The 25443-nt window shown below is 38.3% G+C and overlaps 1 protein-coding gene across 1 annotated transcript in view; it reads right to left on the reverse strand.

Moving 5' to 3' along the window:
- Nucleotides 1-25443, reverse strand: part of CCDC38 (coiled-coil domain containing 38) — a 38201-nt gene that overhangs the window by 4307 nt on the left and 8451 nt on the right. The window contains exons 4-13 of the mRNA XM_072722485.1: nucleotides 22848-22912; nucleotides 20556-20719; nucleotides 20339-20419; nucleotides 17580-17740; nucleotides 16027-16116; nucleotides 14922-15006; nucleotides 8279-8348; nucleotides 6773-6924; nucleotides 5356-5491; nucleotides 53-258 (exon numbers count right to left, since the gene is read on the reverse strand). Coding sequence (XP_072578586.1) covers nucleotides 53-258; nucleotides 5356-5491; nucleotides 6773-6924; nucleotides 8279-8348; nucleotides 14922-15006; nucleotides 16027-16116; nucleotides 17580-17740; nucleotides 20339-20419; nucleotides 20556-20719; nucleotides 22848-22912 — 1210 coding nt within the window. The remainder of the gene's footprint in view (nucleotides 1-52; nucleotides 259-5355; nucleotides 5492-6772; nucleotides 6925-8278; nucleotides 8349-14921; nucleotides 15007-16026; nucleotides 16117-17579; nucleotides 17741-20338; nucleotides 20420-20555; nucleotides 20720-22847; nucleotides 22913-25443) is intronic.

Below are 25443 nucleotides of genomic sequence, written 5' to 3' on the forward strand. Positions count from 1 at the left end.
AAAATATTACTAAGTCATTCACTACACCTCCATCATAAGACATTGACTATACTTTTGCCGTCGTTCTTTCTGTTTTATCCTCTCAATTGCCTCCACATTTTCTTTGGGAATGGATTCAATGAGATCGCTCAATTCCACCAGGCGAGACTCTACTTTTACCAGCTTTTGAACTGGGTTGAGGCTGCCAACATCAGCATCTCCAGTGCAGACTTTGTATACTTGATTAATCTTTTTACTAAGAGAGTCTATCAGTTTTTCCTGAGATTGAAAAGAAAAGGGGAACAGAAAACAAAACATCTCATGACTATTTCTTTGTTCTTTCAATAAATGTAAAATTCTATTTTACTGTATTGTAATGAAAAGGCTCTTATGTGCTACTACATATTTCTTTTTAAAGAAAAAAGTTTAGGGGTGCCTGGGTGGCTCAGTCAGTTAAGCACCTGACTTTGGCTCAGGTCCTGATCTCAGATTCTGGGATCAAGCCCCAGCCCAAGCACCACAGGATGGGCTCCGTGCTCAGCAGGGAGTCTACTTGTCCTCCTCCTCCCTCTGCCCCACCCCCAGCTCGTCCTCTCTCTTTCTCTCTCAAGTAAATAAATAATGAAAAAAAAATAGAATGGTGAGGAAATGCAGCAGTGATATAGTTTTAGATTATTACTATAGTAACACCTTGGATTCTTTTCTTTTTTTTTTCTTTAAAAAATATTTCAGTCTAGGTATAAAAAGGCAATTTTAATATGACAATATCCTTACGCTTGAGTGTTTTGTGTATCTGATTCCCTGAACATTCAGGCAAAAGCAATGTATACATATATTTTAAATCTTTTTTTTTTTTTTTTTTGCCACTTCAGTGCATCTCTTTGGAACATGGCATGTGAGCTCTGTTTCTTTTTTTTTTTTTTCACTTATTACTCTTCATTGTTGAAACTACAGTCACCCTATATGAAAGCTATTTGCATACATACATGCCTTATCTCCCCTTCTAGACTTTAGCACCTGGAGGGCAGGAGTTATGTTTATACTTCTATCTAAAGCAGCACCTTGCCCATAACTATGCACTTAATAAATGTTTGCTGAATAAACGGCTGAGTGCATTCTGAGAGGAAAAAAAAGTTAGAAGCAAACAGATTGCCAGGCTGGCCTACAAAGCCTTTTGAGGAGTTTAATTTTAACTCTTACAACTGGAAGCTGTTGCCATATTCTGGTCTAAGTAGAGGCTTGGGCCAAACCTTGCTGATGATCCTTGTACCTGGCCACTGCGCCGTCTTAACTGTTGGTAGATATGTTTGAGCTTGTAGGTAACGTGTTTCGGGACCATGTAACTCTCAGGCTCTTTCTCCACCGTGTACCCAGCATTCACAGTTAAGAGGATCTCAATAAACTGATGGGCAAAGTAAATCGTTCTCCAGGTAGCAGCCTGCCCCCATTCCTGCTTCTGCTCAAGAAGATGAAAATCATCGTGAAGCCAAGGACAAGTTAAACTCAAGACAGATATGGCTTCAGGAGCCATGGGAAAACCTTCCTGCAATCACAGATTCCTTACAGAGCCACCAGCACTTAATTACAAGTCCAGGTCTCTTACCAATAGTTTGCTTCAGATAGCTTGTGTCTCTCACCTCCTGGTTTAACCACTTTTCTGATGGTCCTGTTTACCTCTAAGCACCCTTTCTTCCCTGACACTGTATTTTCCTGTTTATATTAAAAACATGCTGTTTTTCACACCTCCACCTGATACAACTGTATGCTCACTGGAACTGAAACCCAAAACTTAAAAAAGCACCTTTTAGAAAACTTGGAAAAGCACAAACTAATATTAAAGGAAAAAGTAAAAGAAAAACGCAGAAAGGCCTATTTGCTGTAAAGCTCTTTTTTGTTCTCCCTTTCTAAATAACATTGTTTCCTACTTATATTAGTGCATTCGTTTTAGAACTTTAGGAATACAGGGATCTATAAAAGGGAAAATAAAAGCAGCCCACTCATCAAGAAGTGTATATTGGGTATGTGAAAACAATTTTGTTGCAGTGGAGTCCTAATTTTAAAAATATGAACAGTGGTTCTGAGAAAAAAGCTACTTTAATATGAGAATGGTTAGAGTTGATGAAAATTTCCAACGGAGAGCTCTTGAACCATAAGACTGTTAGAGGTGGATGGATAGTGGCCTTTCAGGATGTCTTCTTTTTTCTAGAATGCCTTTTTCTTTTTCTTTTTTTTTTTTTTTTTTTTCTTTTTTTAAGTTCTCCCTGTGAAACAGAAAAGGAAAAGACAAGGAGAGATGTTTTCTTAAGATAACAAGGTAAGGACAGCATAAGAAATAGGCTTAGGGAATGAGGTTAAGGAATACATACTCATATATGAGAAAGATGAGGGCCTGGCCCAGCAGAGCAAAAACACAAAGGAAAAAGGAACAGGGGCTCAAGGTACAGGCCTTCTGATGACCTAGAAGTGAGGTGTCCAATCCCCGGACCTGCCACAATGGCAGACCCAGCCCAGAGTCCCTCAGAGGAGGAGCTGCCTGGGAGGCTGCAAGAGTTGGGAGGAGTTCCTGCTGCTCCCCAGAGGTAGAGTGGGCCAGAGTTGTGGAAGACCAAAACTGGGATAAATAAAGGCTTTATTTATAAATAAAGGATGCCTTCCAAAAGTGAATAGGACGTGACCTGACCAGGGTGATGTGTAGGAGTAATAATTCTATCAAAATTGGATAAGAGAGTGGGAGATGTCTAGATGCCATTTAAAGTTTTTCTTTCTTAAGGATTCTCTAATTCTAATCCATGTCACATTCTGCTGTGTGCTGACTGCAAATAACTCCCAATTGAACTAGATCAGCTCCCTGTTTGAAAGAATAAAAGAGATGAATACATCCTGCAGATTGTGCAGTAGCTTACATTCCATTTCATGTTCAATGAAAATGAACAGATAACAGCTACACAAAACAATGTGAATGAATCTAACAAACATAATTTTGAGAAAAAGAAGCCAGATAAGCTAGACATATTACATGATTCCACTTACATAAAGTTCAAAACATGAAAGCTAGTTGATAAGTCAGGATTGCAGTCGCCTTTGACAGATGGTAGAGACTGGAAAGGGAGCGTGAGGGAGGCTTCTGCAGGGAGTTATAATGGTCTGTTCCCTAAACATGGGTGTGTTCACTTTGAGGAAAGTTCTTAAGAGATATTTATAGAATTTGTGCATTTTCCAATATTATACTTGAATTTAAAATTTTATTTTAAAAAGTAAAATACTGAATCAAAAATGCATTTAGGGAGTAGTAAGTAGTGTAGAAGTTTAGCAAGAATAAAACTTTGATTTTATAGTTATAAATCCAGAGTAACTATGATCATTTATGAGTATCAAAGTTAGATTATAAGCTGTTTACTAATGAAGGATTATGTTTTGTCCATTTGGGGACCTGAAAGTATAGGAGTGATTCTTTTATTTATTTTTTTTTAAGATTTTATTTATTTATTCATGAGAGAGAGAGAGAGAGGCAGAGACACAGGCAGAGGGAGAAGCAGGCTCCATGCAGGGAGCCCGATGTGGGATTCGATCCCAGGTCTCCAGGATCACGCCCCAGGCTGAAGGCGGTGCTGAACCGCTGAGCCACCCAGGGACCCCCTAGGAGTGATTCTAAGAATACTTTTCCCCTATCATTTCCCTGCTCTGTTCCCTCTTTCCCATGCGAGCATTTCCCATCTCTAGGAGACACTATGAATTATTAGGCCTATTTTCCCAGAGCGTGTAATTCTTGAATACCAAAATTATACCTGTGACCAAAATTTATCTTTTAAAAAGTAATTTTCAGATCAATTCTACTACCTATTCTGCTTAGGGATCTGGTTGCCTCAAAATTTAAGAGTATTGAAAATGTTAACTGTTTGTAGAGCTGTCTGAAACTTGGATGAAGGGGTTTGGTTGGGGAGGGTGAAATACCGCTGATACTTATCTGACATTTTTTATGCCGATCAGCTTCAGAATTATTGAAAACAATTGAAGAGTGGAAGCAACCCAAATGTTCATCCACGGATGAATGGATAAACAGAATGTGGAATACAAATACAATAGAATATTCTTCAGCCCTAAAAGAAATTCAGTTCTGACACATGCTGTAACATGGATGAAACTTGAAAACATTATGCTAAATGCAAAAGGACAACTATTGTATGATTCCGTTAATGTGAGGTGCCTAAAAATAGGCAAATTTATAGACAAGAAGCAGAATAAGTTACCAGAGGCCAGGAAAATGAAGGAAGAAAGAATTCTTGTTTAATGAGTACAGAGTTTCTATTTGATGAAAAATTCTATGAATAGATGGTGGTGATGGTTACCCAATACTGCAAATATACTTAATCACACTGAATTGTACACTTAAAATGGTAAATTTTGTCAAGTATGTTTTACCACACATATGGCTAAAAAAAAAGCCAACATTGAAGAACTGAAAGGTGGCTGTCATGCCACGTCTTGCTCTAGCTGTGCAAGGGGATGATCCCATTCCCTCCTAACTCCAGGTACAAAACCACCCTAGGAAATGTGTGTAAACGAGCCATGAATAGCTTGCTTTTGTAACTCTGCTCATCCTATGTTTAGAGAGGACAATCTTCTGATTGAGTTCCCCCAAATCTACCTCTGAAAATCCATTTCATAACCATAAATATTAGCCTCACATATGAAATTTGAATTTTTATTTCATTTGAGATTTTTTATAAGGAAATCCATGCTGGCTGGAGTTTGTTGTGGGTCTAGAACGAATCATTCATTCAACAAACATTTATTGAGCACCTACTTTATAGGGACACTTAACATACCTAACTAGGAAGGGTCATACAATCCCTGCCCTGGAGGGGTTTGTACCTTGCTGGGAGAGATGTTCAGGTAAATGCATAGTACATTAATATTTGTCACAGGGGCTCCCATAATGGATCTATCTGTGCAAGAGAGGCCAGAATCTACTAGAGGCTCAGTTCTAGGCAGATATTCCATTCAGTTTTGATTCAGTGCTTCCCGTTAATTATTTGCCTTCAAATTACTACTAAAATGATCATAGGCAATGAACTATATCATGTATATACACTCTGACTAAAAGAAATGTATTTATAAGGGGAAAAATCTCAGCATCATACTTTGTAATAATTAGAGCAACATTTTAAAAAGAACCTCATTGTCAATTTGAATGCTTTCTGTATGTAAATTGACTTACATACTGACAGGATAATTCTAACCTGGTTTTCTGCCTCTGTCATCAACCCAGGATTTGTGGTGTGTCTTAACTCCCCATTCCAATGCTTAGTGGACAGGGAATGCACATTATTATTAACAGAAGCCAAAATAAAATTACCATAGGCAAAGAAGGATTACCTGAGCATCTGATTTAAATTCTCCAAAACTAAATAGCTTGGACCTTAATTCCAATTCTGCTGCTTTTTCCTCTTCTCTCACACAGCTAGCCTTAAGCATTTCCTTGTGCTCCAGAAGAAACTCTATATTGCTATTTCTATTGCAAAAGAAGAAAGAGACCCTTGTCTGCAATTTGTGGTTTAGAAATAAGCCATCAGTCAGTAGTTTTAACACTTTCCATATCATGTGTCAACATTCTATGTCTAGCAAGCCAAATACGAGTATATTTTAAGAAATTGTCAAAGTACATGCAACTTTTCAGGTAAAATGAGAAGAGTAAATGTACAGATGCTGCTTTTAACTTCCTCCAGGAAGCATTTTCTTCCTGTGATTCTCTTGAAACTCCTAAATAGCAGCAGAATTGATGTGTCAGGAAGCCAAGTTGTGGTGTGATCTGGAAATAGATTCTGTCCTAACATAGATACCCTTTTCCTGCCCAGCCATACCCACCTCGTTCCTAAGACTCATACTGTCAGGGTGGGAGCACCATACGCTCTAAGGACTGGGAGACAGAAGACAAGGATGAAAAGGATACATTAGTAGTAACAGGTAGCTGTGATATCATGATTTGTAGGGTCTTCACTTTTCAGTAAGTTAATTTGTTCCAAAGTCCAGTATAGTTTGACCTACTGTTTGAAAAGATTGCAATCTTCTGGCCCAGAAAACTCTGCCGAAAAAAGCTTTACACATTTTTATAATGGGAGATAAACAGATTTATTCTCTACAGTTTGAAGCTTATTCCAGTAGCTTCCAATATTACTTCCAATTTTATAAAATTTTACAGAAGGAATTTTCATCAAATTCAGCCTCCTTCCTGTGACAGAAATTCCTTTTATGAGAGCCCTGATATATCTACATATGTACATTATGAAATGATATAATATTTAAGTCACATAAGCTTTGCTGAGAGTCACTGCCAAGAAAAATGAATTTATTAGCCTTATCATCCAGAACCTGATTTAATTAGCTAGATGGTAGAGTGAAAAGTACACCAAACAAAACTTAGTAAGTTGTAGAATCACTATGTTGTATACCTGTAACTAATGTAATGTGTGTCAACTCTACTTCAGTTGAAAAAAATCAAGGCAGTACATTTTAATTCTTTATAATCTTTCAAACTGCCTTTTATTATTGCTAGCTAGGAAAATGTTTTGACAAGTGAAAGGAAGTAGAGACTAAAACTAAAGCCAGTCTACTCTGTGTAAATAAAACTTCTACATTTTAAACTCTACAATATAAATGATTATTAATAAAAATCCCACCCTAAATCCAGCGAGACCATGAGGAAGGGTCACTATAGGAATCAGTTGGATTCTGTCACTAGTTAGAGACTGCTTAATAGAATAAATCTATTGTTTTGTTATCTTTAATAACTTACATTTTATCCTGTATAAGTTTTTCTCTTTTATTTACATCTTCAAGATTTTCATCTACATCTTGGGAATATTGTACCAAAGTTAGATTCTGCTCTTCCAGCTCTGTGAGGACTTGAAGTAACTCTTCTGGTTCTTTGAAATAAAGCTCTGGCTCCTAATCAATCAATAATGAATATAATTCATTTAAAAATATGCTATTTACGCACCTATGACTTATCTAGAGAAATACAGTGGGGAAAATGAATACCGTTCTGATTATGATGGAGGCATGGGCAGGGCAGAGGAGCCTATTTCTGTGTGAGAACTGGCCTTCAGCAAGAGGACATTTAGGGTGTCGGGGGAGATGAAAGGTATAGGAAAGAAAAAGGAAGGTGAGGAAAACAGAAAGAAGAGATGGAGCAGAAGAGAAGCCCAAGGCAGGAAAAAGGGAAAGCGGGGTCTGGGGAAAGGCAGTAGAGGGAAGAGAAGAAAAAAAGGAGGCTAAGCGAAGGTCATTTCCTCCCCCCATTTTATTTTATATTTTCCAAAAAATAAATATATGTATTACTTTAAGTAAATTTAATTTTTAAAAAGATGACTTGAGTATTTGCACACCATGCTTATCATATTTACTCTAGCCAAGAGGTGGAAGCAACCTAAAGGTCCACTGAGGGATGAATGGATAAAGAAAATGTGGTATATTCATAGAACGGGATATTATTCAGCCTTAAAAAAGAAGGAAATCCCTGCACACACTACCACATGAGAGAACCTGGAGGACACTAGGCTCTGTAAAATAAGCCAAGTTACAGAGAGAAAAAAAATGTATAATTCCACTTTTATGAGGTATCTAAAATAATCAAACTCTTAGAAAGGAACTGTGGTTGCCAGGGCTGGCTGCAGGGGAAGGAGAACAGGGGAGTTCAGTGAGTACAGGTTTCCATTTTGCAAGATGATAAAGTTCTAGAGATCTGTTTACAACAATGTGCATTTAGTTAACATTATACTGTACACTAAAATTTGAAAGTGGTGAAGATGATAAGTTCTGTTATGTTTTTTACCACAATTTTAAAAAGATCACTTGTATAAGATGTGTTATATGTAATAATGGATGGTGTTTTTAAATGTTTTTTGTTCCTTGTGAGTTTCTGTGGTTGTATTCAGGATGGGGTTAGCTCAAAGTCAGTCTTGTAGAATAAAGGGCTGTTTTGTTGAAGACTGGTTTATCTTACAGTACAGCTACACAGTATATCTTGAGCTCCAGTAAAATGAGAAGCAATCAGAAAGTGACTATTTTTACGAGATGATTGTAGATAACATTTATCTCCTAAACCTCCTTATAAACATTTTTTCATAAAATGATGACAAAGATGAACTATAGATGCAACTGGGAAACAGCAGCAAAATCATAATTTCTTCTGGAAAGTTGTGGATTATTTAGAATAGGAAATTTTAATTTTAAAAGAAAAAAATGAGCACTTTTACTTTTCACCAAACAGTATTTAAATCAAAAAAGATAATCTGGTTACCAGATCATAGTCCATATCATCGTCTAAAAATAATTCCAAACTGTCTTCTGAACTGATACTGTCAGTGTGGCTGTAAAAGAAAGAAAATGTCTGATTTCTGAACCATTTTCAGTCAACAGATTTCCTTCATTTCTAAACTGCCTTTGGAACCTAACTAGAACAGTTCTTTTCAATAGCCTTTTTAGCCTTTTAGGGAACTGCCGTTTGCAGGAGTCAATGGATTCCACACATATGCAAAAAAAAAAAAAAAAAAAAAATCAGATTCCATCTGGACAAGGGTGACATTTGCAAACAAGTGAGACCACAAGGAAGGGTCAAGCATATGGTACCAATTATTTGAAGTGCATTTATAAAAAATCTTTTTAAAGAAACACATGACAGCCTACATTGCTGCATCTGTTTTGTCCCTGTTAATGCAGTCAAATAAACTAAACATGTTACTCTAGTGCTCAAAACAAAGCCTGTTCCAGAGTAATACAATATTTGTCTTCTGAAGAGCAGATTTTACTTCTTAAAATATCCTCTGTTCAGGCTGAGGAAAAGTTGGTTGGAGGGATGGGGAATGAGGTACATTCTTAAAGAATAATTATGTGGTTTGCATAGTGACTGGAAAAATCCCTTTAAAAAGATAAGTTGAAAATGATTGGAAAATTAAAGAAGCGGGGACTAGGGAGAGTTAGGTGGCTTTTGGTGTGATAAGTAATTAACACATTCAAGTAGAGGGTCATGATGAAGGGAAAAGTGAGTAAATGGATTGGGGAAGGGAGGAGAATCTAGAGATAGATGAAAGAATGAAATCATAGGAACCAAGAGTAGAAAGAGCTACTGGAACCCAAAGAGAAGAAACAAAGATAACTCCAACATTTGTAATCTGTGAGCCTGGAATAATGGAAGTAATCCTAACAAGATGGAAAACAGTTGAAGGATGAGATAAGAAAAAAATTAATATTTGCTTTATTCATGTTGAGTTTGAGGGGACAAAATACCTGTATGGAGCTGCCCTTTAAGTCTATGGAAATAAGGTGTGGGAACATGGAGAAAGAGCCATAGAAGTAAATGAATATTTAGGAAGCATTCCCTGAGAAAGCATTTCTTCTCTTGATCCAGTGGTATCAATTTCTAATCAATTTTCTCCTACCTCTCTGAAATTCTTGTTACCTTTTTGGTTTTCTTTTCAACATAAATGTCTGTGGTTCCCCAGCCTTCTTCCCCTCCATTGTACCCACTCTTTTGGGGTTATTTCATCCTCTTTCATGGATTCTATCACTGCTAATATACTAATGGCTCCCACACATCTATCTCTTTCTCTTGAGTTCTAGACTTCATTGTCCAACCTCCAACTGGACATCAGTGTCTACTTGGCTATCCTACAAGGGGCTAAAACTAAAACAATCCAAAATGACACTCCTTATCTTCCTCTTCAAGCCTGCTCCCCTTTGCTGTATTCCCAATATTATTGAGTGCCAACACTCTACACCCAGTTGCCACACAAATTTGGGAGTTATCTTTGATATGTAGGAGTTATTTTTGACCACTCTCTTTTCCTCACATTTCCCCCAATCTTTATGTGAGCCTTTCAAAGCCTGTCAATGCCACTTCCCTGAGATGCCTCTCCTTCTTCGTTCCCATTGTCACTCTGTGGTTGGGGCAGTTCATTATCTCTCCCCTGAAATGTGACAACAGGCTCCTCCTAACTGGCCCCTCTTACCTCTAGATTTGTCTCCCTCCATTTCATTCTTTAAATTACTCCATCCAATTTTCTAAAATGAAAATCTGATTGAGTCTCTGTTATACTCTTGATTAAAACCCTATTGGCTCCCCAGGACCCTTGGGACAAATCACAGTCTCCTTAGGACAGCACCACTGCTTTCCTGCTCATGATACAATAACTATTCACCCCTTGAACCTCTCACTTACACCCTGTGGCCCAGCCATTTTGAACAGAGCCAAGCTCTGCCACCTTTATGACAGAAGGCCCCTACTCTCCCAGAGCTTGTCCTCCTTTACTACTCGTCTTCTCACCAGACTCAGCTTGGACGCCACCTGTTCTGGAGTGTTCACTGATCCTGCTCTTGGTCTCCTACTCCCTCACCTGTCATCTGGGTTAAGGGTCCCTTCTTTGCATGCCTGTGGCACTCTGCCTATCCTTCCAATGGCATTTTATTATATTGTAACTGTCAAATCCCTTGTCTGTTTTCTCACTAGATGGTAAGCTCCTTGAGGGCAGAGACTGACTTTTATTTACTGTTGAATCCACAGGGCACTCAATAAATATTTGTTGAATGAATGAAAGAGACTATGAGAGTGGTGAACTTTCTGAGGAGTGGAGATGGTATTTGCATGTTACTATGTGTATTGGTAGATTCAGAAAAGGCATTTGGCAAAATTCAATGCTCATTTATTATAAAAAGAGAATTGGAATAGAGAGGATTTCCTCAACTTGATAGGGTATCTATATCTATAAATATCCTACAGCTAACATTTTACTTAATGGTGAAAACCTAAATCCTCTTAAGACTGTGGACAAGACAATGATGTATGTTCCTACTACTCTTATTTAACATAGAATGTTCTACCCACTGCCGCAAGGCAAGGATAGGAAATAAGAGGGGTACATATCATAAAGGAAGAAATAAAATTGTCTCTATTTGCAGATGACATGATGGTCTACATGGAAAATCCAGAGGGACCTAAAAATCCCAAAGAATCAAACCCCAAATTCCTGGAATTAGTAAGTGAGCTCAGCAAGATCACAGTACATAAGATAAAAGTACAACAATCAGTTGTATTTCTATATACTAGCAATGAACCCAAGGACATTAAAATTAAAAATACAATGCCATTTACAATTGCTCAAAAAGAAAAAAAAATAGGAAAGAAACTTTTAGGTGTAAATCTAACAAAACCTGTACAGGGACATGCATGCTGAAAACTACGCATAGCTGATGAACAAAATCAAAGAAGATCCAAATGAATGGAGAGACATGGATTGGGAGAGTTAATATAGTAAAGATGACAATTCTCCCCAAATTCGTGTACAGGTTGGAATTAGTTTCCTAGGGCTGCTGTATCAAAGTACCACAAACAACTTTGTGGCTTAAAACAATAAGAATATTTTCTCACAGTTCTTGAAGCTAAAAGTCCAAAATTAAGCTGTCAGCAGGGCCATGATCCCTTCTAAGTCTCCAGGAAAGAATCTCTTTCATGCCTTTCTGTTAGCTTCTTGTGTTGCCAGCAATCATCAGTGTTGCTTGGCTTGTAGGTGCCTCTCTCCAATCTCTGCCTCTTGTCACATGGCATACTCCCTGCACCTCTGTCTCTTCTCTTAAGGACACTAGTCATAGTGGATTAAGAGCTCACTTTCATGGCTTAAATTTGATTATACCTACAAAGATCCTATTTCTAAATAAGGTAACATTCATAGATATGCACCATGATTAGAACTTTAATATCTATTTTAAGGAGATATAATCCAATCCTTAACAAAGTTTAACATAATTTCAATAAAAGTTTCAGCAAGATTTTTTTTTTGTAGATATAGACAAGATAACTCTAAAATTTGTATGGAAAGCCAAAAGAACTAGAATAATTAACAAAATTTCGAAAAAGAGGAATGAAGTAAGAAGAATCAGTCTGATTTCAAGATTAACAGCTATAATGATAAAGACCATGTTGTATGGGTGGTAGATAGCCACACAGATCAATGGAACAGAGTAGAGAATCTAGAAATAGACCTGAACAAAAATGCCTAACTGATTTCTGACACAGATACAAAAACAACAAACAATTCAGTGGAGAAGCCATTTCAACAAATGGTGCTGAAGCAATTGGTATTCAGAGGCCAAAAAGAAAAAAAGAAAGAAAGAACCTCAATCTAAACCTCACAGCTTATTAAAAAATAATTAACCTAAAATGAATCACAGACTTAAATGCAAAACTATAAAAGCTTTTAGGAGAAAACAGGAAAAATAATCTTTGAGATCTAGCACTAAGCAAAAAGTTCTAAGCCTGATATGAAAAGTATGATCCATATTAGAAAAAATTGATAAATTAGACTTCATCAATATAAAAAACTTTTGTTCTACAAAATTAGACTTCATCAATATAAAAAACTTTTGTTCTACAAAACAAACTTTTGTTCATCCTCGTAAGAACATGAAAGGATGATCTACAGACTGAGAGGAAATATTTGCAAGCCACATATCTGCAAAGGGCTAATATAGAAACATATAAAGAATTCTCAAATTTCAACAGTAAGAAACAAAAACAATCCATTTAGAAAGCAGGCATTTCACCAAAGGAGACATAAAGATGTAAACAAGTATATGAAAAGATGTTCAACACCATTAGTTACTAGGGAAATGCAAATAAAACACAAAAGACAGGAATATTATGCAGCCACAAAAAAGGATGAGATGCCATTTGCAACAGCTTGGATGGATCTGGAGGGTATTATGGTAAGTGAAATAAGTCAGACTGTGAAAGACAGATCCCATGTGATTTCATGCGCATGTGGAATCTAAAAAAGCAAATGAATAAAAAAACAAAAAGAATCAGACCTATAAATACAGAGAGCAAAGTAATGATTGCTAGATAGAGGATGGGGGATGGGCACAACGTGAAGGGGAGTGGAAGATACATGCTTCCAGTTATGGAATGAATGAGTCACAAGAATAAAAGGCACAGCAGAAAGAACATAGTCAATGATATAATACTATTGTATGGTGACAGATGGGAGCTACACCCATGATGAGCATAGCATTGTATCACGATGTCATACACCTGAAACTAATGTAACATTATATGTTCACTATTCTCAAATAAAAAAATAAAAACGTATCCAGGAGTAAACTTTTTTTTAAAAAAGCACAATAAGGGGGATCCCTGAGTGGCTCAGCGGTTTGGCGCCTGCCTTTGGCCCAGGGCGCGATCCTGGAGTCCTGGGATCGAGTCCCGTGTCCGGCTCTTGGCATAGAGCCTGCTTCTCCCTCCTCCTGAATCTCTGCCTCTCTTTCTCTCTATGTCTATCATAAATAAATAAATAAATCTTTAAAAATAAATAAATAAAAATAAAATTTAAAAAATGAAATAAAAAAGCACAAGATATATATATATATCAGAATGTCTAAAATAAAAAAAAAAATGAAAACAGTAACTGCTGATGAGAACATAGAGAAACCGGATCCCTTGTTCATTGTTGGTGGGAATGCAAAATGGTGTAGCCACTCTGGGAAACAAATTGGCAGTTTCTTTAAAAACTAAGCATGTACCTACCACCCAATTCAGCAATTGTACTCTAGGCATTTATTCCAGAGAAATGGAAAGGATGTGCACACAAAAAGTTGCACAAATATATAGCAATTTTATTCTTTATAGCCCCAAATTGGAAACAATCTGGATATCATTCAGTGAGTGAATAGTTAATCTGCAGTGTGTCCATATCATATATAGTTGACTTGATAACAGTATGGGGATTGAGGGCCCCAACCCCCTACACAGTCAAAAATCTGCATATAACTTTTGACTCCCCCAAAACTTAACCACCAATAGCCTACTATTCACCTGACTCCTTACACATATTTTGTATGTGTTATATATTCTATACTATATTCATACAATAAAGTAGACTAGATAAAATGTCAAGAAAATCATAAGAGAAAATACATTTATAGTACTGTACTATATAAAATAAAATCCCACATATGAGGGACAGTGCACAGTTCACACCCATGTTGTTCAAGGGTTAAGTGTAATACTACTCAGCAATAATAAGGAGCCAGCTATTGTTAGACCCAACAGCTTGGGTGAACCTTCAGAGAATTATGTTCCATGAAACATCCCATCCCAAAAGGTTGCAGAGTGTGTGATTCCATTTATGTAACATTCTTGAAGTGACAAAATTGAAGTGATAGAGAATAGATTAGTGGTTTCCAGGAGTCAAGGGGAGGAGAGAGGGAAGTGGATGTATTACAAAGAAGCAACATGAAGAATCCTCATGGTGATGTTCCATACTTGATTGTGTCTTGACTATACCAATGGCAATATCCTGGTTGTAATATACTGCAAGATGTTACCATTGGGGGAAACTGGGTAAAGGGCACATGGATCGCTCTGTGTTATTTTTTTGCAACTATATGTGAATCTACAACTATCTCAAAATTTCAAAAATTCATTAAAAGCAAAATAAATACATTGACTCTTAAATGCCACAGAAATGGAGTGACCTTGGGTTCCTGAAATTTAGAGTACAGTGTCTGTGTTGACTTTTGTCATATGGGATTGTCATGGATACTGTGGTACTAGCCCAGATCCTCTCCTTGGGGGCCAGTGTACCTATCCTGGACATCAGTGTATTTTCTTAAAGCTCCCTTGGAGTAGCCAGGGTTGAGAACTAGCAGTTTATGAATAATGAGTATAAATGAGTTAACAATCAAGCAAGGGACAAAACAAACAAAAAAGCTTTGCGATCCTATTTCAACAATTTTGAAGAACATGGTAAAACTGCAAACACAAGGATCAGCAGAGTAGCTTAATAAACAACTGGCAATGGCTCTAAAAGAGCCAAACCCAAGAGGCAGGGGACAGGCAGTTTCTGCAAATAGCAGTGGCAGGCACTTATCAAAAAATGTGGGAGCTCAGTCACCTCAGGAGCACCCAAAAATGGCAACCACTTCCTCCAGAATCTGAGGAGGAGTACGGATGTGTGATATGTATATGTTGACGAAAGGCTAAAAGGGATATTTTTCTGAAAAACATTCACAGTTTCCCAGAGAGTTAATCAAGTATGTACCGTACGTTGATAAGGATGATTTCGTGTTCTCTAGGGTGAGAGTGGTCTTCTTGCGTGGTTTTCCTATTCAAAATGTCCAGGCAATGTCCACGTCATTGGTGCGGGGGGAGGTGAAAAGAAATAACATGCAATTAGAAATGACTCCTTGTTATTTGTGCAAGATATTTTTTCCTGCATGGGTATACCCATTCTTTTTATTATTATCAGAACAATAATCCTAGAAAGTGGAGCAAGCTCTTTCATTCTACTGAAATTGGGTTCCAAGTCTAAGAATAAAATCAAAGGCACTGGTTTGGGTAGGGGGTGGGGGTGGGTGCAGAGTACATATTGTCAAAAACATGATGCAATTCTTGATAGTCCCAAATCAGGGGCATAAATTGTGAAATATAAATCATAGTTCTTTTTTACTTAACCATATATATTTGTTACATAATCACAGATTTTCTTTTTACATTTTTAAATTTAAATTCAATTTGTCAACACGTAGTATAACACCCAGTGCTCATCCCATCAAGTGCCCTCCTCATTGCCCATCCCCCAGTTATCCCATCCCCCCAACCTCCGCTTCTGCAACCTTTTGTCTGTTTCCCAGAGTTAGGAATCTCTCATTTGTCTCCCTTTCTAATCACAGATTTTTTTTTTTTTAATCACAGATTTTTTAAAATCAAGGCAAAAAATAGAAATGATGTCCACTTCAATTGTTACATCCTGTGGAGGGGATAACTTGCCACAGGTTCTCTGCCCTTGACTTCTTTGCCTATCCTGTCCAGTCATCACTTCTCCAAGTTTTAGAATTAATATCAAAGAGAAAGAAATGGAACTCCTAGCTTGTAAGGATTACGGGTAATATGAACACCACTTTTTGTTTGCCAGGTTGGCTTATACATCCTGGATTTCCAATTTGAGATGGAACTCTGGTTTTACTTCTATGAGTGAAGTCCCAAATCTCTGATGTTACCTTGGCTACCTCTTTCCATATAATAGTCATCTGAAAATGATATCTTCCTGGATTCCTCAATATTGCTGTCTGTTTTCCTTGTATTTAATTCTAGAAATGAAAAACAAAAGGGAGAGAGAAAGGGGAGAAAACATTTCTGAGAATGAGAGGTTTGTCTCATGGGTGAAGGTAGAGTTACTGTGAAAATTTAAAGGGACAGAAATATAGGATGGGGACATTGTAACAGACAAATGTATGATGCAGACGGCAAGGGCTGGTCTCTGGAACAGGCGGAATGGATGGGAACTGACCTCCAGGGCAGGACCTGCAGGTCTTTTATTTCCTGCATCAGTCTCTCATAACTTCTATAATCCCAGTGTCAGCCATTCACTCCTCTGGTCTGAAAAGCTCATTGCTTTCTGAGCATCCTCTAATTAGAGGACAAGTCTAGGAGCACTGAATTTTAAGCTGTTAAATGCAATTACTTCCTGATGTTCCTTTTTATATGTTTTCTCTTTTGTCAAACACTATATTGAGTTTAATCAAGTGCCATCACCGTGCTCAATACTCTGTATTGATCTGATTTAATCACAGCACAGTGAGAGGTACTGAGCAGGACAGCCATCACTGGGGTGCTGGTCAGCTCCCTGGAACAGAGTTTTCCCTGATTTGTAGGTTTCTGGCTTCTATGGGGTCAGTGGTCTTACCCCAGAGTCTCAGGATTGCTCTCAGCTGAAGACTCTGCAGAGAACTCTCTGTATAGCTCTCTCCTCTCCAGTACTATGCTCTGGGAACTCCAGCCTCCCTGCACCCTTTGCTTGATCTTCAATACATGAGCACTGTTGGGTTCCTCTTTCCTATGCCGCATCCTGGAAATGCTTCCCAGGCAGTGCGCTGAGGCCAGCATTTATTTGCCTTTCCTCTCTCACGGATCACTCTGTTTCTCTCCTTGATGCTTGATGCCTGAAGCCTATGCTTCATATATTTTTCAGATTTTTTGGGGGGCAAGAGGGTGAGTCTGTCCTTGTTACCCCCATGTTGCTGGAAGGGGTAGTTTTCTTTTTTGATTTGTGACCTCATTTGGATCACTTATTCAATTTTTATATATAAAATAGATCTATTTGGGCCCCTTGAGCTGACTTCATAATACCAGTACTGTTCTGTGTTGATTTCTGAGACTCTGTGATAATAGATTTTTTAAGACTTTAAAAGATTAGTAATACTGGTGCACCTGGGTGGCTTAGTCAGTTAAGCGACTGACTTGATTTCAGCTCAGGTCATGATCTCAAGGTCCTGAGACAGAGCCCCAAGTTGCACTCCACAATCAGTAAAGAGCCTACTTGTGATTCTCTCCCTCTGCCCCTCCCCCTGCTTGTGCATGCTCCCTTTCTCTCTCTCTCTCTCAATAAATAAATAAAATCTCTAATAATAATAATAATATTAGAGATAGTGGAATCCTTGTTCAGGTTTTGCTTAAAATAGAAATTCTGACAGTTTAATAAGGAACAAATAAATATTGAAACAATATTTGAGACTTAGGGACATTTAATTGAAATTAAGAATATGTGACTCACTTGTTAGTACTGGAAGACTAACATTCATACTGTCTCTGCTCGTTGTCATTTGCACCCTTTTCAGTGCTTGCTGGATTTGCCAGTGTTTTGGAGACAATTTCAGCAGAAAAAATCCATATTTCATGTACTCTCTAAGGAGGAATTCTGCTTTTGCTATCTCACTACTCAAAAGAAATGAAGATATCATTAGAAATATCTGTGTGAAAGCATATCCTTTTTTTTAGCATGTCCTTTTTAAAAAAAAAAAGATTTCACAGAATTTGTTGCCTTGATTATGTATTTGAGTAATAATTTATATAACAAAAATTATAAGTATGGTCATAAAAATATGGGTGTCAATAAGATAAGAGGAGAAGAAAAAACCCATAGGAGTGCTTTTTGAATAAAACATGTCAAGGATATATACACATGGAATGGACTGATGATAGTTTTACTCATTTATTTTAGAGAAATATATTAAATTTTAGACATAGGGAGAAATGAGAAGGTAGCAGAAGTTGGTACTTACGTAAAAAGAATAAAGAAAACTAACACCAAGGAGCACCTACTGTGGAGTGGGCAATATGGAGGATGCACTATAGGCATCATTTCATTCTCTGTACAGGACCATAAAATAGGTATTATTCCTGTCTTTTGGAAGAAGAGATGAATGACTTGCAAAGTCATCTGTCCAGCTGTCCAGTGCAGAGTCTGCACTCACACCCGGGTCTAGCTGACTCAGATACCCAAGCTTTCGCCAACAATATCCAGGGACTTGGGCTGAAAGCCTCTCACCAGCCTCCTGTTGCTTTCCCATAACCATGTTACAAAGTGGACCTTGAAGGAATGTTTAAAAAAACAGTGAAGGCCCTTGTGAAAGGGAGCCCCACCCACATTGAAGCTTCCTGAATCATACCCTCCTCAATGTCCTGAGTAATATTACTCCTATACCGGTATCCCCAGCTTCAGCATTTCCTTCAGTCAGGGCCTTCCTTAAGCCCTGATGTGAGTGAGATTCAAAGAGTCCATAAGAGACTGGCTCAACACATCAATCACACAGAAGGCGGTTGGGCCTTGTATTTAATGTTTGATATGAATGTAAATAGAAAACTATTAAGAAAATAGCTTTGTATTTAAAAATTAGTTCATTCTACTACCCCTTTATTTTTAGACTGAAAGCCTCCCAGGGCACCTGGGCAGCTACCCAAAGATTTGGGAGAAGAGGAAAACAGTTTGTCTAAAATACAGCAAATGAACTGGATGGCAGTTTTAGACAAGCTGTTTTCCTCTTCACCCAAAGCATCTATCTTTACCTCAGGGTGTGATCCCAGGGTCCTGGGATCAAGTCCCCCATCAGGCTCCCTGTGAGGAGCCTGCTTCTCCCTCTGCCTGTGTCTCTGATTCTCTCTCTGGGTCTCTTATGAATAAATAAATAAAATCTTTTTTTTTTTTTTTAAAAGAAAGAAGCCTCCCAAATGTGCTGCAAGAACAGGGTTAAAATGGCTAGAATTACACAGCTTTCAAGCAAAAGCTTCAGAACAAGCTCCCTTTCCCTTTGTAAACAGATTTCCAGCCCTACCTGCAGTGGAGGACCTTCCTGGGCCACACCAAGCGCATAGAGAGAAAAAAAGGAAATAAATAGCAGGTGCCTGCGTCCTTTGTGCTGTTCCCAGCTTGTTTTTCATGACCTTTTGCACCTTTCTAGGATGACGAGACACATATACACTAATTGAGCAAGTTCTTTTCAGCAAGGCTGTTTGCTGGGTGGCCATCGTGCATAAATACAGTCCTCTCTGCAAGCATAACAGCTGCTACTCTGGTTCTACAAATAGAGCAGAATCTTCTAATTACACGATGGAGTGAAGGAAGGGAAGTCTCCACCTTGGAATGCCTTCAACTTCAGGCTACCAAAATAGGCTTCCATACCCACAATGTGTTTGAAAACACATTCTGTCAATAACAATTGGTTTCAAAGAAACTGCCATCCAGTTCATTTGCTGTATTTTAGACAAGCTGTTTTCCTCTTCTCCCAAATCTTGAAGACTTGGTTTTAGGGAAACACTAAGTATCAAAGCCTCAAAAAGAAAAAACAAACAAACAAGTTTTAGTATGACTTGATACCAAGACTAGTGTCTCCTACGTCATGAAATTCCTGTCCAAGAATGATGATAGAAGGAAGCTTCTTTAGATATTTAAAATTAGATCAAATGAGATACACTTGACTACAGAAGAAAACATCTGGGCTTGAAAATTAAAAAAAAAAAAAAAAAAAAGAGGTAGGTAGTATAGTAATTTTATCCCAATTCTCCTTCCTGTAATTTTTGTCATTATGGATCCTGGCTTTTAATATCGATTTTAGGTTCAACTAAGTGTGAGTATGAATATAAAAAAAATACTGCCCATTATAGTTGAGACGCTTGTAAACATGAATCCCAATTTCAGAGAAGTTAAAATGTGGAAAGAAATATCCCTTAGAATGAAGGAGAGAAGGCACTTAGAAAATAATTTACAGTTTACTCTTAACACAGGCTTGCTTCTTCTCAACCCATTTCTAGGCTTCTACAATGAGAAAGTTACAGGAACTTTTCAGCCAGAGGTCACTGTGCTCTGATACCCAGGCAGAGACAGCCGGCCCTTGATTGACAGGTTACTTGTTTAAAAAGGAGGTCATACTTATGATCAACTGATAAGGAATAGTCCCACGTAGGTCTTGTGAGGCACAAGTAAGTCTCAACAGGGTCTGGACATTTGAGCAGGAAAAGAGGGTGCCCTCGGCTCACCTTTTCACTGCCTGCACTTCCATACTGGCTTTCTTTAGCTCTGTGGTCATTTGGAGCTTGTTGATAGTTTCCTGTGCTGCACTGAAAAGTAACAAGGGGTAACAAGGGGATTTGTTAGTTTGTTTTGTGTTGCATTGTATTCTGAGAAACTGGGGGTGGGGGTGGGGGTGAGGGTTGGGGGGGGGGAGGCAATTTGGCCAGAATGAACCAAACGAACATTTTCAGAGCATCTACAGATCTCTGGTCATTTTCTCGAAGGAACTCTTCAAAGGCCATTGCATCTTCTTGGAGCTTTTTTTCTGCTTTTATGAGTTGCCGTTCCTTCACTGCCATGTGGTTTTCAAACTTTTTAATCGTATTTCTTTTGGTTGACAGGGCATACTGCGAATATTAAAAACAGAAGTGCAACATTATTCCACATTTCTAGCCCATTGCTAGTACATTTCAACATTCTCATGATAAAGGGGGAAATAACTTGCATAGTAAGTGATCACTTGGTTTAGAAACAATAGCATGCCAAGTCTTGAGACTACAGCCTTTATTTCATAGAGGAATTTTATTTTGGGGACTTTAGAAGGGAGACCAATTAATTCCTCTTTCCCTTTTATGAAGAGGCTCAATTATTGTTCCACCATGGCTGTGTCCCACAAATCAAAAGTAGCTCCATATCCCTTCAGGTTCTATCCTAAAATATAAAATAAAATAAAAAACAGTACATATTACTCCAAAGAGCAAATCTAGGAATCCCTGGGTGGCACGGCGGTTTAGCGCCTGCCTTTGGCCCAGGGCGCGATCCTGGGGATCCCGGATCGAGTCCCACGTCGGGCTTCTGGTGCATGGAGCCTGCTTCTCCCTCTGCCTGTGTCTCTGCCTCTCTCTCTCTCTCTGTGACTATCATAAATAAATAAAAATAAAAATAAAAACAAAACAAAACAAAAAAACAAAGAGCAAGTCTACCTGTATTATCCATAATATCCCTCCAATATTTCAGGCATTGGGAAACTGGGCAGTCTGCAGTTACCAAACCTCCTCCATTGGGAAGTAGGACGGAAGAATAAGGTTTTAACCCTGCTAATGTCTATGCCACATTCCTCCAAACTGCATACGGGTAGGGGTATTGAACCAGCCTCCAAGAACCCTGTTTAGATCCCCAAATACAGCTTTGACATTTAGCTCTTATTTTATTTTATTTTTTTAGTACAGAATATAATCATTCACTTGGGTTTTTAATGCCATGCCTGAAAAAAGAAATTATGTCACATGCATTAAAATACAAAAGAACTTAAAATACGTAAATGAGATAATTTTAAAGAAATAACAACTGGGGAGCACCAGATAAAGTCACTAGCGGTCTTCAGCAGAGGAGGGGCATGTGTGGAGAATATGCTGACTGTAGGGAGCAGAAGTAGAAGCAGGATACCGGTATTCAGAAGTTATATCAATAATTCATGCAAGTGATATTGGTGACATGGATTAGAGTGGTGGCAGGGGAGGTCATGAAAAGTAGTGTGTGTATGGATATATTGGGAGAAAATATATATATATATTTTTAAGATTTATTTAATTATTTATGATAGACATGGAGAGAGAGAGAGAGGCAGAGACACAAGAGGAGGGAGAAGCAGGCTCCATGCCAGGAGCCCAATGTGGGACTTGATCCCTGGACTCCAGGATCCCGCCCTGGGCCAAAGGCAGGTGCTAAACCGCTGAGCCACCCAGGGATCCCCGAGAAAATATATTTGAAAGTATATTGGGATGTGGGTTGTAAGTTGGAGAGTTGAGGATAGCTCCAACAGGTTTTGCCCAAGCAACTGGAAAAAAATGAAAATTGCTACCCACTGTGATGGGGGCACCCACGAGATGCAAATCTGCGGGGGTAGGGAAGAGTATGGAAGGGGCAAAATTTTGGAAATGTGAAAGCAGAGGTGCCCACTGGGCATCTAAGTGGCTATGGTAAGAATTACGGTTGCCTTTGTGAGTCTGGAATTCAGGGAAAAGGATCAGGGTAGAGACATAAATTTGGAAATTGTTAATAGGGAAGTGGACTATAAAGCCAGGGGCCTGGAGGAGGGCAGAGAGAGCACAGAGCAAGGAGTGCTTCAACATTTGGAGACCAGGGAGAAGAGGAACAAGAAAAGAAAACTGTGAAGGAGTGAGCAGCCAGTGATGAGAAAGAATCAAGGGACAGTGGATCCTTGGAAACCAGCCGAAGAAGCCATATCAAGAAAGAGGAAGTGACCAAATGATCTAACTGCTGCTGAAAGGGAAGGAAAAGGAAGACCATGAGGTTGACAGTTTGAACTTGGCAATGGGAAAGTCACCAAGAACCTTGACAAAAGTAGTTTTGGTGGAATAATGACAAAAGCCCAGCTGAAGTTGTTCAGTAAATGATAGGAGCAATAGATCTGGAGCATGTAATGGAAAAGTAAAATGTCAAGGGTGAAATTTGGCAATGCTCTGCAGCAAGTCTTCTGTTTGACTAATGGGAGAAAGAAATTATTTTTACTACCTCCAGCAGAAACCTGTCTCTCTGGTCATTAATAAATTCATGAAGTGTCCTTTTTGTGTCTGCACCTTCAAAGAAAATTGAAAGAGACTGAGGTTTAGTTCTAACCCTCAGGAGCTTATATAAAATAAAAGCTATGTAATTAAATTACTGGATACAGGTTGTATCTGACTTAAAAAAAAAAAAACTACCTTCAAATAAACTTTTTTCCTAATCGCTAAAAAACTAATTTCATAGTAGTAACTACCATTTATTTTGTTTCCATCATATTCTAAGAACTATATTAGACACTTTAAATGAATAATTTTATTTAATCCTAACACTAACCCCAAGGAGGTACATGTTTCTATACCCATGCTGTATGTGAGCTCAGAGATGTCAAGATACTTGCCCAAGACAACAGAGCTAATGTGTGGCAGAGGGGCATATGACTCCTAGGGCTGTGCTAGGTGGACTGAACTGTTTTAACTCTTTGTGTTTTGGGGATCCCTGGGTGGCTCAGCGGTTTAGCACCTGCCTTCAGCCCAGGGTGTGATCCTGGAATTCCGGGATCAAGTCCCGCATCAGGCAACCTGCATGGAGCCTGCTTCTCCCTCTGCCTGTGTCTCTGTGCACCTCCCCCAACCCATGTCTCTAATGAATGAATAAAACCTTAAAAAATATTAATTCTAGTGTTTTGGCCAATCTGGATATAAAACTGAAGTCCTTTGACAAGATTTATTGGGGGATCACAAACCAAATTTACAGCAGGAAAGAAAAAGAGGACTACTAGCTTTACCATCTCACAATAAAAAAGACCCAAGTTCTCTTTCAAGGTTTCTTCATCCTGGAAAAATTATACACAGGCTGCATTTCAATCATGTTCGCTTCATGAAAAACCAAAAGAATGTGGTATAGAATGAAGTCCCTTGATGAAAAGTAAATAGAAGTAGAAATAAAATAGTGTTTCCCAAATAACCAGTGAGCCCACGCTGCACTAGGGAGCCCACAGTCTCCTTGGCCGCCTCTTCCTAGCTGTGAGGACGTGAGTAAATTATTCACCTTCTCCAAGCCTCAGTTTCCTCATCTGTAAAAATGAGGATACTAATTGTGGTAGATTGTATCATTGTTCCAAACTAATTTCTGCCCCTCTCTGTAAGAAGATTCTCCCCCCTGCCCCCACTGGTATAAGACTTCACCGTGATTTGGCTCATGGAATGCCAGTGGAAGTGACCATTGGCTTCCAAGCAGAAGTTTTAAGAACCACCACTGGTTCCCTCTTTCTCCTTCTGTAACTCCAGCACCATATCAGACAGGGGCTGTTCCTTCAGCGCAGGACCCAATGAAAAGCACCAAAGTTGAAGGTTGAGTGACAAACTTATGTTTTGCAAGATACTGAAATTTAGGAATGGTTTATGACAACAGCATAAACTAAGCTAAGTGGGTCATGACTATTATTTCAACCTCATAGTGGTATTGTGAGAAGAAAGTGAAGCAACATGCTATAAAACACATAATAAATTTTATTTTTTTAAGACAGAATGAGAGAGAGCACGTGAGCGGGGAGGGGCAAAGGAGGAGAGAGATCCTTAAGCAGGCCCCACCCACAGTGCGGAGCACGACCCTGAGATCATGACCTGAACTGAAATCAAGAGTAGACGCTTAATTGAATCACCCAGGCGCCCCAACACATAATAACTCCTTAATAATTGCTAGCTATTAAAAATAATAATAATAATAATTGCTACCTATTATTAAAAATACAATTGGGATGAGTAATCACTTAATTTTTCCAAGTCAATAATAATAGCAATAATGATTATTAGAATCATTAAAAAATAGTTCTGTAATTATGGGTGACAAACAATAAGCCTTGAAGTCAGACAGGCATTGGTTTGGATTCTGCATCCACCTAGTGACCTTTAATTAGTGATTCAACCTCATTGAGCCATTTTCATCAGAGGAGGAGAAGAGACAGAAACATCTAACAACATTTTGTTGAGAATTAGAATAATACATTGAAATAATATATGTGAAAGTAACAAGCACCTAGTTATAACAGTTTTCTTTTTAATACATAAAAAACTTATTATGGAAATCCTCAACATTCATAAGATTAGAGTCATAAAATGAACTGCCATGTACCTATCACCTACTTCAACACAATCAACGTCTTACCAATCTTGTCTCATCTATTGCCACCCTCACTTTTCCCCTCAGTGGAATATTCGAAAGCAAATCTAAGCCATTGTTATCACTTAATCCAAATATATGCCATTAGATAAAACAGTTTAAAAACAAATGCATAGTACAACTATCACCCAAATAAATATCTTCTTATACCTAGTCTGGGTTCAAATTTCCCCAGTTGTCTCAAAAATAACTTTTAGAGTTAAAAATATTAAAATCTAACAAAGATCATTTTGGTTGGTATAACTTCTAAAGTTGATTTTTTTATTAAAGTTGATTTTTTATCTACAACTGCCATGCCCACCTCTCCACACACATTACCTTTCTTCCATGCCACTTATTGGTCTAAGAAACCAGATCGGGACACCTGGGTGGCCCAGCTGGTTAAGTGTCTGACTCTTATTTTAAGCCCAGGTCATGATCTCAGGGC

The sequence above is a fragment of the Vulpes vulpes genome, chromosome 10 (genome assembly GCF_048418805.1).
Source record: "Vulpes vulpes isolate BD-2025 chromosome 10, VulVul3, whole genome shotgun sequence".
NCBI lineage: Eukaryota > Metazoa > Chordata > Mammalia > Carnivora > Canidae > Vulpes > Vulpes vulpes.